The sequence below is a fragment of the Chrysemys picta genome, chromosome 2 (assembly GCF_011386835.1).
Source record: "Chrysemys picta bellii isolate R12L10 chromosome 2, ASM1138683v2, whole genome shotgun sequence".
Classification (NCBI taxonomy): domain Eukaryota; kingdom Metazoa; phylum Chordata; order Testudines; family Emydidae; genus Chrysemys; species Chrysemys picta.
The window spans coordinates 230,425,866-230,441,269 of record NC_088792.1 but is presented as its reverse complement, the minus strand read 5'-3'; the positions used below and the strand labels follow the sequence as shown (position 1 = coordinate 230,441,269).

At 40.1% G+C, this 15,404-nt stretch overlaps 1 protein-coding gene across 4 annotated transcripts in view; it reads right to left on the bottom strand.

Moving 5' to 3' along the window:
* ADHFE1 (alcohol dehydrogenase iron containing 1) overlaps positions 1-15,404 on the bottom strand; it is a 38,049-nt gene that overhangs the window by 19,107 nt on the left and 3,538 nt on the right. For 2 of the 4 annotated variants that reach the window (XM_042845428.2, XM_065585669.1), the window contains exons 2-8: positions 12,666-12,703; positions 9,057-9,100; positions 8,819-8,872; positions 6,013-6,167; positions 5,305-5,501; positions 3,892-3,969; positions 688-793 (exon numbers count right to left, since the gene is read on the bottom strand). In XM_042845428.2, the coding sequence (XP_042701362.2) occupies positions 688-793; positions 3,892-3,969; positions 5,305-5,501; positions 6,013-6,167; positions 8,819-8,872 (590 nt within the window). In that variant the 5' untranslated portion in view covers positions 9,057-9,100; positions 12,666-12,703. Of the gene's footprint in view, positions 1-687; positions 794-3,891; positions 3,970-5,304; positions 5,502-6,012; positions 6,168-8,818; positions 8,873-9,056; positions 9,101-12,665; positions 12,704-14,700; positions 15,038-15,404 lie in introns of those variants that run through there. The other 2 variants (XM_065585668.1, XM_005288084.4) reach the window with 2 other exon arrangements.

Here is a 15,404-nt window from a genome sequence, read left to right as displayed (position 1 = left end):
CTATTTCCTTAAGGTGTCTCTGCATAAACAAGCAGCTGTATCAATGAATCCAATCTTCTGCATATCTTATGCAGTTAAAATCCTTAATCTATGATTGTTCCAATGTGTCTTTCAAAACTTTGAAGAACTTTTGTGCTAAGCAACGTACTAAAAGCACTGGTTTGGAGCAGCTATAATACAAACTGGGCCAGTCTTGTGAGTTGAGGGAGATTGAGACCTTGTCTGCAGCACTCAGCACCTCACAGACTTCCACAGAATGTGGAACGTCAATGCGCTTCGGTCCTGACCCCTAAAGTCCCTGCTATTCTAGTCTCTGCTCATGAGAAGCAGATGACTGTCAGACAGCCTAAATTAGGTTTGCCATGTGTTGCTTGTGCTCCAGCAAAGCATTTAAACCTTCAAAGCTGGCCTCAAGGATTCACACTTCCAATAGTTGGTATTTTGGTCCATGCATCCAATGTACATTTCATCTTATACAACTGAGTGAGGCACTTGGATTTGTTTCAAAGGGTGAGAAGGACCGAGGGGAATGGTGCATTGAAGAAACAGGAAGGTGGGACTGAGACAGACTGAAAATGGACATGTTAGGGAAAATGGTCCTTTTTCTCCCTCTAAAGTACCGTATTTGTTTTTCTAAGTTAAAACGACTCCTCCCCGCAAATCCAGCATCCCACATAGACTACTTACCAAAGCACATCAAAGCCACTGTTGGCCACTACTCGCTCTGGCATATGGATTGTATGCAAAGGATCAATCATACCCAATGTGGGCTTAATGGCTCTAGAAGCAATGCCTAAAACATGTGAATTATAAAAGTGTGTTAATAAAAAGGATTGTTGTCAATAAACAACACAGAAGACAGAAAGTCTTAATCCTCAAATTGTAAAAGAAAAGTTAAAGTCTCAGGACAAGTGATTGCCATTAATAATAAAAGAAGGAAAGGGAGAGCCTGAAATGCATATGCATCTAAATTCTATTGAGAAAACTGACCAAGATTCTGCAAAAATATTCACTTTGTCAGTCTTAAAGACAATCTTTCTGGGGGTCTGAATTACACAGGTAATGGGATAGGTTTTTCACCTCTAAATCAACTATTCAAATCCATCTTAGGAAGGTCGGTTGCCAAAGGGCGTTACTAAATGCTGGCTGATGAAGACCTTAAAGTGAAATGAGCTTATGCTCTTCATCTTGTCCCAGGTTTCTACATCCCAAAAAGTGCACCCTCACTGGCAGACTCAGCAGAAAGAGTGAAGATACAAAGACTGAATGGACACAGAAATTGAATGATCCACTCAGCCCTACAGTGATCCATATTTTCCATCCCAGCATAGGAGAAAGAGACTGTCAACCAGCAGAAACAGAAATTGATTCCTTCCAAACTAAGAAGTCAGACTTGGTGGAAAATAATTCAGATGCTGATTTACCAATCGTTTCTGCACACCTGTACAGGGATTGTGTCCAGTTTTGGGCCCCACACTACAAGGAGGATGTGGAAAAATTGGAAAGAGTCCAGTGGAGGGCAACAAAAATGATTAGGGGGCTGGAGCACATGACTTATGAGGAGAGGCTGAGGGAACTGGAATTGTTTAGTCTGCCGAACAGAATAATGAGGGGGGATTTGATAGCTGCTTTCAACTACCTGAAAGGGGGTTCCAAAAAGGATGGATCTAGACCAGGGGTCGGCAACCTTTCAGAAGTGGTGTGCCGAGTCTTCATTTATTCACTCTAATTTAAGGTTTCGCGTGCCGGTAATACATTTTAACATTTTTAGAAGGTCTCTTTCTATAAATCTATAATATTGTTGTATAGAAAGTAAATAAGGTTTTTAAAATGTTTAAGAAGCTTCATTTAAAATTAAATTAAAATGCAGAGCCCCCCGGACCGGTGGCCAGGACCCAGGCAGTGTGAGTGCCACTGAAAATCAGCTCGCGTGCCGCCTTCGGCATGAGTGCCAGAGGATGCCTACCCCTGATCTAGACTGTTCTCAGTGATACCAGATGACAGAACAAGGAGTAATGGTCTCAAGTTGCAGTTGGGGAGGTTTAGGTTGGATGTTCGGAAAAACTTTTTCACTAGGAGGGTGGTGAAGCACTGGAATGGGTTACCTAGGGAGGTGGTGGAATCTCCTTCCTCAGAGGTTTTTAAGGTCAGGCTTGACAAAGCCCTGGCTGGGATGATTTAGCTGGGAATTGGTCCTGCTTTGAGCAGGGAGTTGGACTAGATGACCTCCTGAGGTCCCTTCCAACCCTGATATTCTATGATTCTATGATTGCAGGTCTCGAACGCGGGTCCGCAGCCAACACCCAGCAGCTCACTGCTATCAGCAAGGAATGCGGGCTGATGGATTCTAGCTCACCAGAGACACTACCCACAAAGCTCCTGATTGGAGGAGACATCTGTCCTTTATGATTGGCTCAAACTCACTATTTAATCCAGACAGAAGCCCAAGATGTTGTTTGAGTAACTAAGTGAATCCCTGGCTGACTTCCACATCGGATCCTGCCCTCCCACCTGAATCCTGACCCCTGCCTTGTTCCTGCCCTCCTGACTTTCCAGATCCCTGCTTCTGTGCCCCATCCCCAACTATTGACTCTGACCCTTGGCCTGACTCCTGACTGTCTTCAACTCCAACCCCTGGCTCCCAACTCAGGCTCCAACCACTAGTCCTGACCACCACCACTCCTCTAACCACTAGAACTGACCGCCTACATCCCAGTCTTTGACAATCTGCTTATTAGAACCCGTTTACCGTCCCCAGCTAATGTGGGAACTTTGCCTTTATTTCTGATTTGTCTTATGGCTTTGGTCAGGGTTACTAGCCCCTGCAATCCAGCTGACTTTTCATGCACAAATAAAAATCCAACGGCCCGGGATGGTTATCAACTGGAAACTTGTAGTTTTTCTATGAGCTTACAGGGTCTGCTACACTGAAGACTAGAATGTTTCTTGCAGCATGGAGCCTGCATGAGTGGTGACTCTTGCCTGGAGTGAATTCCCCAGGGCAACCCTCTGCCTCTCAGCTGGAAACACTCCATAATGCCCCAGCAGCTACATTGTCAAAGTGATTGTGAAATGGCCCGAGCCACACTGATCTTTAACCTAACTGCTCACAAATAAGCAGCCATCAGACAAGCAGAAGGAAAATTTGGTTCATTTTCTAGAACAAATTGATGTTTTGCTGCATTTGGTATCTGTGTCTTGATGCTTTGGTGATGGCTCTTTTGACACGCTAATAATAATACTTACATGCTTTAGACTGACTGAAATCACAACTAATCCAAGTTAAAACTCCTTAATCTGCCCTGTTGGGCCCCATATATTGCAACATACATGGTACATAAAAGCCACCCAATGTTAAAAGACCACAGCAAAATCTCAGACTAGCTATGAAGTTTAAAGATGACATTTTAGCCTTAATCCTATTTTCCAGGGATGAAAAGGTCAAAGGAAGACAGTGTCCCTTTCTTTTGCTGCATTGCAGGCATGAGGTCCCGAGAAGTCAGGAAAACAAACATTCGGACCCAATTATACAACAAAGAACTAGGGGTCTTAAAAAGAGGAAAAAAAAAAAAGAGGAAATAAGGAACAGTTGGCTGAACCCAAACATAAGCAGAACTTTCCTGTGCACTTAACGTATTCCACCAAAGATTTTACTTTCCCATTATGCCTTCAAATCATGAGCTGCTGTATTATATATGCATTTCATTGCTATAACTTGCTTTAAAATTTCATTCAGGAGAGAAAGCTTTAATCTGCTGAGATTTGTCTGTAGCTTTTGAATACAGTGACATAAGACAGCTGACATTACAGAAGGTGTTTCTTTATCTTACAGCAGAGGAAAATGATGCAAGTTTGGAAAAGAGTCTAGGTAAGTAATAGACAAAGTCTTACCAGTTTTTACTTTTAGTTCTTTGTAATCAAAAATGGCAATGCCAGTGGTTTCACTTCCAGTTCCAGCTGTCGTGGGAACTTAAAAAGAAGAACAGACAAAAAAACGTTACTCACCTGTCACCAGAGTTTTTGGAAATGGACTCTGCACGGTCACGCTCTTTGGATATGCTGACAGTGCAACTGATAGCACAATGGGAGCATCCCAGGAGTAGGCACGTGCACTCAAAGAAGATAGTATTTTAAGTTTAAACTTAGCATAAAACAAAGCACAATGTTATATAAAGAGTAGCACAGCATTTTTATCAACTTTAGAAATGGCTTTTCTAGCATAGGCGCAGTCCAGGATTATTACATATTTGTATCGTGGTAGCACCCAAAAGCCATAAAGAGTTTTGTGGCCCCATAGTGCTATGCGCTGTACAAAGGCACAGCAAGACAAGGGATGCTACGGACCCTTTAAATTACCATTAACGTCTATTGCTGCGCATCCAACCTTAAACCAGGTTGTTTTCATCACTGGTGGAAGCAAATGAACATTTTGTTAATAAAAGCAGCTCTCTTCGCATTTGGAAGCTGGAACAATGATAATTTGGGCTTAATGTGCCTCGGTTTGTATATCTAAGCAGCTTTTAAACTTTACTAATCACCATTCTTTGTTAATCATCCACCTCATGGGATTAATTGCACATGGTTTTATAAGTATGAAAGAAAGGGAGGGCTGTTTTAAATGGAAGATAATAAAGGTGGTATGAACAAAGAAATGTGTCAATTACTAAGAGATGATTCAAGGCCATTAAAGTCAACAAGAGTTTTTCCATCACTTCTTCGGGGTTTTGGATCAAGCCCTAAAACCAGAATGTAATAGATAATTAACTGGTTAGATAAATGTATCACCAATTATCGTATTTGGGACTAGGTAGGTCAATGCTAATAAAATGCTGATATACTGAACCCTTAAAACACACAGTGATCAAAAAAGGAAAGAAAACACTGTCCAATTACATAAGCAATAAAATGCATTCCTTATAGCATAAGGATTATATAGTTAATAGTGGGCTGTACAGATCAGAGTATTTTATATTCCTCCCATCACGGTGTACTTTGGTTTGGTATTGTATATCAGAACCAGTTAATAGATCTAGGGTCAATGGATCAGACAGAAGCAGTCATTTTATCCTCTGAACCCCTGAAAGGAGTAAAATAACTAACTCAAAGAAGAGCAGCTGGTGATGAAGAACAAGATCCCATTTAAATCACTGACAAAACTTCAATTAAATTCAACTGGAGCAGAAGCAGGTCCAAGGGGAGGGTTAAATGGTCAAAGGTAAACTTAATTCAAGAGGAAGACCTTACACAGAGCCTTGAAGGAAGAAAAAAACAAAACAAACACACACCACACTTCTGCTTCTTTACCTGCAATGAATGGCTTGAGAGGCACAGTAACAGACTTTCCTTTTCCAATGGGAGCATTGACGTAATCTAAGAAATCTGATTCAGGACTGGATGAATACAGGTTGGCAGCTTTACAAGTGTCTATTACAGAACCACCGCCCACAGCAACATAGGCATCAAACTCCCCCTTTTTAGCAAATGTGATGGCATCCATGAAACTTAGAAGGAAGAGAAGATTTTGTCATTAAATCATGCAATTTACAAACTTCTGCAAACACTGTTAAGCTCAATGTACATGTCATTGACACATCAGAGGCACTATGGGTACGTCTACACTGAAAAAACAAAACAAAAAACAAAACAAAAAAAACACTGCAGCAAGTTTCAGAGCCCAGGTGAACTGACTCAGGCTCATGCTATGGGGCTAAAAATAGCAGTGTAAGTAGACATTCGAGTTCAGGCTGGAGCCCAGGCTCCGAGACTCTCCCTTCTCCCCAGGTTTCAGAGCCCGGGCTCCAGCCTGAGTGTCTACACTGCTATTTTTAGCCCTTCAGCGTGAGCCCCATGAGCTTCTGTCAGTGGACCTGGGCTCTGAGACTCTCTGCTGGGGGTTCTTTTTTGTAATATTGATGCACCAAAAGATACTATAGTGATGGGTATAAGAACCTAAATAGACACTTTGAGAATATAAGTTTTCGGAAGCATATATAAAAAACAAACAAACAGTACCTCTGATCCGTTGGCTCCACCCGGACATCATCATACATTTGAAAAGTGATTCCATTTTTTGTCAAGGAATTCAATACTGCTTTTACTGGAGGGAGCTGGCAGAGGTTCTTATCTGTCATCACACAAACTTTTCTAGCACCCAGATTCTGCAGGTCCTACAATATCAATTAAAAAACAAAGTCTGAAATCTAGAACTACATTATTTAAACCCCAATCCGATTAAACCGAATGATTTGATACAAAATACTATATTTGTAATAAGGTCTTTCATCACAAATGTATATAACATCTATACAGTAAAATAAAATGTTTCACACATGCATATAGGGTTATAGAAAAAGGTGTAGTTTAAAACATAACTCAAGCAATAGAATTGAGGACACATGCAAGATACTGGAAGTACACTAGTAGCTGCCCCATGAATGAATAGCCAGCAAGCCAAAGCCACATAGGTGCTAGTCAAGTTTATAGAAAAAAAAAATCATCTTAGATTTCAATCAGTATTTTACAATTATATTTATTTACACAGCCCAGGAGGTCTAAGAGGGCAACACCAGAGAATTGATCTAGCCTAGATTTTCAAAGAATGCCTAAAAACCAAGTACCTAAAGCCCAGATTAAGCAGAGTATGTGCCTAACTGTAAAAGCTACTTTTTCTGACATAACGTGAACAAAGTGGACCAGAGCATCTGGGTCTATGAATTGAAGCTAGGTCTCCTATATGGCAGTAACTTTGCATTGCAGCATAAGTGGAGAAGTGTGTCACATTGCTCAGCATTGCGTGATCATGTATTTGAAGATCCTATTACAACACATACTTGCAAGAGGGCCAAGTTAAGGTTGCTATGAAGACTAATGCTTGACTTTCCTTAATTCTACAAAATTAAAATCTGAAAAATTTAATACTCATTGATAAAATATAGCTCACTGTATGCAATTTAATTTTTTTTTAAATAAGTGATTGGAAAGAATGTGAAGATAGAATATCAGCTCAGCCTTCACTACAATAATTACTGCTATAGAATTCTATCGTCTACATAAATTCTGAAGTTTTTACAGATCATGGTACAGTATTCAGTCCTCAATACTATTGTCCAATGACAGCAGCGATATTTAACTGTTATTCTTGCTACATACAAAACAATTTCATTTACAGTGTTTACATTGAAATTAAAACTGGCAATGCATAAGTGCCAAGAAGGGATAATAACTGCAGAACCTGATAACAAAGATGGTGCAAAACACAAGAAGGTAATCATGACACTTGAGTCATCCTACACCATTGATAGCAAGATGGGGGGAAAGCCCTGACTTCAGTGACACAGGATCAGAGCTCAAGGTGAACAAAAATTAAGGGCCTCAATCAATGCCCAATAAAGTTAATGGAAACTCTCCCATCACTTCCATGAGCAGTGGCTTAGGTCTTAAGTGACTGAGGTCTTGACATTAAGGCTGAGCTGGGATTCAGGAGATCTGAGTTAATTCCCCATCTCTCGCAGAGACTTCCTGTGTGACACTGGGCAAGTCAATTCAATTGCCTCAAGTGCGAAGTTGATGTAAAATGATACTATTCTGATTTGATGATATTTTACAACCATTTTACAATAGTGCAAATGACTATGTGGTGCAGGGCAACAAAGAATCAGGCCCATTATATCTAAGCCTCGGTTTTTCATCTATAAAACAGCTTGATAACACTTCCTTTTTCCTCCACTGTGTCTGTCTTCTCTATTAGACTGTAAACTTTTTGGAGCAGGGAACGTCTCTCACTACAAGTATATACTTCATTTAGCACAACAGAGCCCTAATCTTTATTAAATAATTCTTAATGTTAAGGAATCTAATCTAGGGGCAAATGGAAATTTTGCTCTGAATCTAAAAGGAAAGGCAGGGCTACATACTGTGCTATCAGGTGAATCTGGCTTTTTCTGTCACTGGCAGTACTTTTGTTGTCCTGTTTCCAACATCTATCCCCTACCCCTGCAAGTGCAACTGATACCAATTCCCGTAATTTATCGCATCCAGAATGTGTTCATACATCTCTTATTATTTGAGTTTGACGCACCATTAACTTTAAGATTATGTAAAATCTTCTGCAGGTGACAAACTGAAAAATTCAAGAGAATTGTTGTTGTAGGGAAAGTGTATTCAGCAGGCTTACCCTGAGCAGGAACTCCACACACTAGAGGGTATACACACTTAGTATGCAATGTTTAGTATGATCTCACGGTCTTTCCTTTTAGGTTCCTTTTTCACATGCGCATTGTATAGTCAAATAGCTTCATAAACACCTAATCAGAGAAATGCATGTGCTACATTTTTTATATTAAAAATGTATTTTTCTCTTGGTCTGGAAAGCTGAGAAATATTTTAAAATCTCCTATTTATAGTTTTTAAAAGGTTTCCAAAATTTCACTTATAGGCTGAAGACTGGGAATTTTCAGCCCAAAAAAGTTCTCTCTCTTTTTAATCATTAAGAACAACAGAGCATATGGATTAAGAATGAAAGTTTCAATACTATTATCTAGGCGCGATGGCAAGACAAATAATAATTAATGATACCGCCACACTTCTATTTACTACTATATATTTGCATATGTGTAACTCACATTATAACTATATTTGTTACAAAAAAGTATATTTTCAGTTCCATATACAGGATATTTAGCCTTAAGTCTTTTCAACTTGATATATAATACAAACATTTCTGTAATCAGCTAAAATTAATGTCAGTTGCTGGCAAGTATCATTATTTCATTGGAAAGTAACATTTCATAGGTGAAAGATGTACCAGATAAGAGCTTACCATGCCTACTTCTTTAGTAACACCTTCTCCATATCTGATATTTGACACAGCCATCTACAAAAATAATTAAAGAACAGTTGTTTTAGAAATATAACTACACGGAACTCAATCCAAATGCCTCAATTGTGAATATACCATTTTAATAATTGAAATATCTTTTTGAAAACGCCACACTTAAAGTTATATAACATACTAAATCTTCGCTCTAAATGGAAATATACTTATTTATTAAATCTACCTCAAAAGCATAGTCTGTTCTTCTCAAAGCAGCATGTTCAGGAGCTGGAATGGAAATTAAATAATAGAATTAGCAGAAAATTTGATATGTAAAACAAATCTTCATTACAATTTTCAACAGTTTCAGCTAAGGAACTCCCTGGCTTTAAAATGTGATTTTTAAAAAATGTGTTTACATATTGCTCCTTGTTTGATTTTTATATCTCCATTTTTGTTGGGATTTGCTTGTTTTGAGTCTGATTTTCCAACCCTTACTCATGCTGAACACTGGCTCGGACCACTACTGATCCTGCAAACCTACCTCCCCAAACCTAGTCCCATTGATGGGCTAGTTTGCTATATGTTGACATAATTGAATAAGAGCGGATTTAAAAAAAAAAAAAAAAAGTTAGTTCTTTGTTCTTACATGCTCTGAATAAGTTATCAGCAATTTTGCATGTATTTATAGCTAAAATATTTGCTAAGAATCGAAAAAGATGAAAGATTCATTTCAAATGATAATACAGACTCAGATTCCATGACATGTATTCTATCCAGATCTAGGAGATAGGTATACATTGGCCTCCAGGGCAATATTCATTACATATAACACAACACATATTTGGGTAAAAGGCACTATTTGTACACAAGAACCGGAAGAAAGATTGGTGTCAGGATTTACAATGGCCTCTTGCTCTGAACTAGTATGGAAATCCTACACTTTCAGTCATCTCATCTCCCCATTGCCAAATCTCTCGCGTACAAGCTATGGAAAGCTCTGCATACTCACAAGTTTGCCACAAAATTGAATAGAGTATCAGAGAGACAAAAAACAAAACAAGATAAAATATTCTGCCCTCCCAGCAAAAGATCAACTCACTCCATATGTATGGTATATGAAGTGGAAACTTACTATTTGGATTTAGATCCAATGAATGATAATGAACCTAACAAGTGCTTTGTGTTGCATTAGAGTGCTGATCCACAAGAATAACACAAACATTAAGATCCCTTTATGTGCGCTCTATTCAAGCTCAGGCCTGCTACAATCAGTTCATCCATTACTGCCCCTCGTCAGGCTGTACACGTTTGACCTTTACTAGTGTTGGAGTTTGTTGCTGTTTCAGTAATTAATTTGTCAGTCTGAGGACAAGTCCAAGCCCCTTACATCCATTTCCTTCTGATGGTAAAATAGAAGTTCTGCTCTTGTATTCTTTGGTACAGCTTAACTTTTGTTAAGGACTTTATCATGCCATAAAAACTGTATTGCTTCTGCAGAACACTGGCATGAAACAGACATTTTTCAGACAGAAGTTGCTATTAAGTCATTCCTCACTTTTAGAGGTCTATAGAACTGATAATAGCCTTGCTACTCTGTATCATCAATTTTTGCTGTAGACTGTAGGTGGGATTCCTACATCATGTAAACTTCACCTTCACTAAGACCTGTCTTGAATTAACTCAATAGGGCACCAAACAGTTAGTCAGGAGACCTCAGATCTACTTCCAGCTCTCCTATTTTCTTGCTGTGTGATGTTGGGCAAATAAATTTACCCTCTTGGTGCTTCAGTTTCCCCATCTGCAAAATGGTGATGGTAATGCCTATGCATCTTTGTAAAGCAATATGAGATCTCTGACTGAAGTGAATTGTATAAGTGTTAAATATAATCAGATTCCACCATTTTCAGTTAGTGTATGACCCATAAATTTGTTTAGTTTCCAGAGCCCCAATCCTGCAACTAGGTGTACCTGAGAAATCACTTTCCATGTACAACTCCATGGCACGAGGGTCTGCTCTATTGAATCTGATTGCAAAATCAACAAGGCCTAACACTGGAGATGAAGAGTTAAAGACTTGCAGGTTCAAATTTTCATAAGTGACTAATGACTTTGAATGGCTCGATTTTTGAGAACCCAGCTTGAGTTACCTAACCCTTGACCCTAGCCCTAAACTGACCCATTCAAAATCACTAATCACTTATGAAAATTTAGGTTATAGTTTTAATTTCTATTTATAAGACAAGTCTATTCCAGTCTCTTGGCATATTTCCAGCATTTTAAAAACAAACTTACAGGATGTATTCAATGATTATGAAAGGACACTTCATATATAAAAATGATGAAAGCAGATTTAATACTTATAGAATTAAAAGTGAAATATATTTTATCTGTAATAATGTTTATAATGTTCCTTTATACATGATTGGGGGAAAATATCCAATTTCATATTAAAATTAGGGCTGTAAATTAATCGCAGTTAATACATGCGATTAACAAAACAAAATAGCTAGATTAAAAAGGTCACAATTAATTGCAGTTTTTAATTGCACTGTTAGACAAAAATTTAAATTGGCATTCTATTAATTATAAATATTTCTGGATGTTTTTCTACATTTTCAAAATATATTGATTTCAATTACAACACAGAATACAAATATTTTTCAATTCACCTCATACAAGTCCACTCAATCCTACTTCTTGTTTAGCCAATCGGTCAAACAAGTTTGTTTACATTTACAGGAGATAATGCTGCCCTCTTCTTATTTACAATGTCACCTGAAAGTGAGAACAGGTATTGTTGTAGCCAGTGTTCCCTCTAATTTTTTACGTCCACATGCGGAATGAGTTTTGTTATGTGCACCAATATGGAGGTGATATATGGCGAGGGTGGGGCCGAGGGGTTCAGTGTGTGGGAGGGGGCTCAGGGCTGGGGCAGATGGTTGAGATGCAGGGGGGGTGGTGAGGGCTCTGGCTGGGAGTGCGGGCTCTGGGGTACAGGAGGGGGCTCAGGGTTAGAGTGTTGGAGGTGATGGCTCTAGCTGGGGGTGCAGGCTGCCCTGGGGCTGTGGCAAGAAAAGAGGACTCCCCCCAGCTTTCTCTCGCTGCAGCAGCTCGGGGCTGGGGTGCCTCTCCCCGATCATGGCAGCTCCGGTGGGGCCAGGCTGGGCAAGGGGCTCATCATCCCGCTTGCGTGGCCTTGATAGCCTGCTGCGTGGCCGTGCAGCTTAGAGGGACCTTAGGTTGTAGCCAACGTTGCAAGGTATTTAAATGCCAGATATGCTAAGTATTCATATGCCCCTTCATGCTTTGACTTGTAGGCTCTAAAGTTTTATATTGTTTTGTTTTTGAGTGGAGTTATGTAAAAAAAAAAATTTCTACATTTGTAAATTGCACTTTCACAATGAAGAGATTGCACTACCGTACTTGTATGAGGTGAATTGAAAAATACTATTTCTTTTGTTTACCTTTTTACAGTGCAAATATTTGTAATAAAAAATAAAGTGAGCACTGTACACTTTGTATTGTGTTGTAATTGAAATCAATATATTTGAAAATGTAGAAAAACATCCAAAATATTTATAATAAATTTAAATTGGCATTCATTATTAACAGTGAGATTAATTGCAACTATTTTTAATCTCATGATTAATTGCGATTTTAAAAGAATTGTTTGACAGCCCTAATTAAAATGGTTTTTACTTCTCTTTGGTATCAATTACATACTCTTTCTAAGTATGCTATATTTATTATCACTTTGCCCTATCTTTGTTGTAACTTTTATTGAATGCAAGCCTGAATTTGAAAAAGTGAAAATGCAGAATCATTTGGGACACATTAAGGATAATCTTACCTTGAGAGTAAGTGTGGGAATGAGCGGGACACTGGCATCTAATTAAACGAAAAAGAAATGTCTGTTTAAAAAAGAAATAGGAAAGCAAAGACTTTAAACAAGTCTACAACTAACAGCAATTGTCATGTCTTGTAAGTAATTTTTCTTGCCACCATATCTCACAAGATTTGTCACAAACAGGGACTGCCATCTAGTGTTCCACATAGGTAACGATGTTTCTTTATTACTCAAATGCTGAATTGTTAGACCCTAATTTAAATGTGTCTGAGTGCAGCTTAGGTCTGATTTTGGTGCAGTTTAAATTAGTTCCTCAAAGCATCTGTTGCTTAAATTGCACTAAGAGAATAGGTGCCTATGGAAACACCAGAGAACATCCCTAAAGTGGAGATAACACTTCCCTACCTCACAGGGGTGTTGTGAAGATGAATTAATATAGTCAAGGTGTTCAGAGTACATAGTGATGGAGGCCACAGAAGAGGCTAAATAGGCAGATTACTAGAGGGGCGAGGATCCCAGGGAAGAAGAATCACTTCACTGGAGGGTGAGGAAGATGTGATGGTAGTAGCATGAAAGTTGCATTAAGCAAAAGCTTCTTGTGTTGTGCTGATGAAGCCCTAAGGAGATGGGTGTGGAGCAAGCCCAGCACTTCTGTTGGGCAGCTGTGCAGCAGCCACAAGGCATAGTTAGGTCCGAGTACTGTGAAAGAAGATGAGGAAGTTACTGCTGTTAGCTCTGGGGACAAGTAGAGTATCCCCCATCTGAAGATTTAAAATGATAAAAAGATACCTTTCCAAAGCTCTAGGTGCTCTAATGATTAATTAGACAATACACTGATGTCCCCTCAGTTTTAAGAGTGGCCAACTATACGGAGACCACCAATGCCCGTGTCAATTAGAGATTATTGTTTTTGTGATGCACAAAACTGGGAAATATATGGTTTCAGCTATCACTTACCATTTCACTGCTACTGCATTTAAAATATGTCCAATATTGGGTTGCTTTCCCTTCTCCAGATCAAATACATGGTCTTAAGAAAAATGCAGCCAGTGGTACATAAAGGTTGGATAATCTGCACTGAGGAGGCTGGCTATTAGCCAGAATGGGCAGGGATGGTGTGTCCCTATCCTATGCTTGCCAGAAGTTGGGAACGGGCGACAAGGGATGGATCACTTGATGATTACCTGTTCTGTTCATTCCCTCTGAAGCAGCTGCACTGGCCACTGTCAGAAGACAGGATACTGGGCTGGATGGACCTAGTATGGCCATTCTTATGTGCTTTGGCCCAAATCCACACTTATGTTTAGACTACTGAGAGGCGGTCAAAGTGGACAGAAGTATGATTAGATTCGGTCGCCCTGGCTTTTTTGAGAGAGTATTTCTTCAGGTGATTTTGTATTAGTAGTTTGTAACAGTATGTTTGAAAGCCTTCATATGACACCCCTACATTTTGCTACTTTGACACATGCAGTGCACAGGCTAATGTCAGCAGCAGGGCCTGAGCACAAGGTTTTGAGGTGGATGAGAGCTATGACGCAGATTTGGATTAAACAGCAAGACTAGTTCCGTCCATTGAGAGCACCATGACACACAGTGAAAGAGACTTTCTTCCTTTCACTGCAGCAGGTGTACCTGCTCCTGCCCCTTCACAGCAATACCCATAAAGAGAAAAGGCAGCCACGGGGTTAGTCATTTCCCAATGCAGGACGGAGGAGGCAGACACGATTTTGCTGGACGTGGGGGTAGGAATCTTCTCCTCTGCATTCACGCTACTCCCAGAAAATACACTACAAAAGGAACAAGTTTCTAAGCTGCACACATAGTCCTGCCTCTGTGGAGCTTGCAGATCTATGAAATTTGTTGCTTGCAACAACGTTCTCTGGCTCTTACTAAAGAGGCCTCCAAAGTTGATCTATCAGCCATATCTCATGACACGTACCCTTCCCTCCCTCCCCCCAAGCCCGGCAGGCCCAGGGGATCAGGGAGGGGGACGGTGGCACGGCACCCTAGGAGCTGGTGCCCACAGACAAACACTCACGCTGCGCGCTGCAGCTGCCTCAGCAAGTGAGCGACTCTCTCCCGTCCTCCTGCCATCGCGGCGAGTGTTGGTGGATGGCAGGGCACCAGCAGGGCCTGCCGGGAAAGCGAGCGGCAGCAGCTCAGCTGCACACAGCATGCACGGAAGGGAGTGAGGGGCGGACAGGACTGCAAGGTATTTGCTGAACTCTTTCCCCTCCCCTGCTCGATCTGGCCGCCACATGACAAAGTCGGCTGCAGGGACACAGGGGCTAGCTGGACCGCTTTGAACGCCGTCTTTGGCTACTTGGTCTATTTGAGCTAAGGCAGAGATCCGAATCACTGTTCTATCTATTTGCGTATACTAGGGGTTTTCAGCCTTTTTTCATTTGTGGACACCCTAAATAAAAAACCACATAGAGGTGCAGATCCCTTTGGAAATCTTAAGTCTGCAGCCCCTCACCCCTAGCAGAATTGGGTACTTACATAATTTCAGTAAGTTTACAGTGTTATAGGACTGTCCATAAAACCAGTGGTGGATAGGTCCTTAAGTTTTGTTTCAGTGTTATAAAAGGATGAGAGGAGTCCTAAAGCTACCAAAAATGTTTTAAGTAATGTATGGACAGCCCCTATCTGAGAAAATCTCTCCCCCCAAACAGAACTCTAGTTTTTCCTGCACACTTCTGCCTCACTTATTGTTCATTTCAGAATGAATCAAGCACCTAG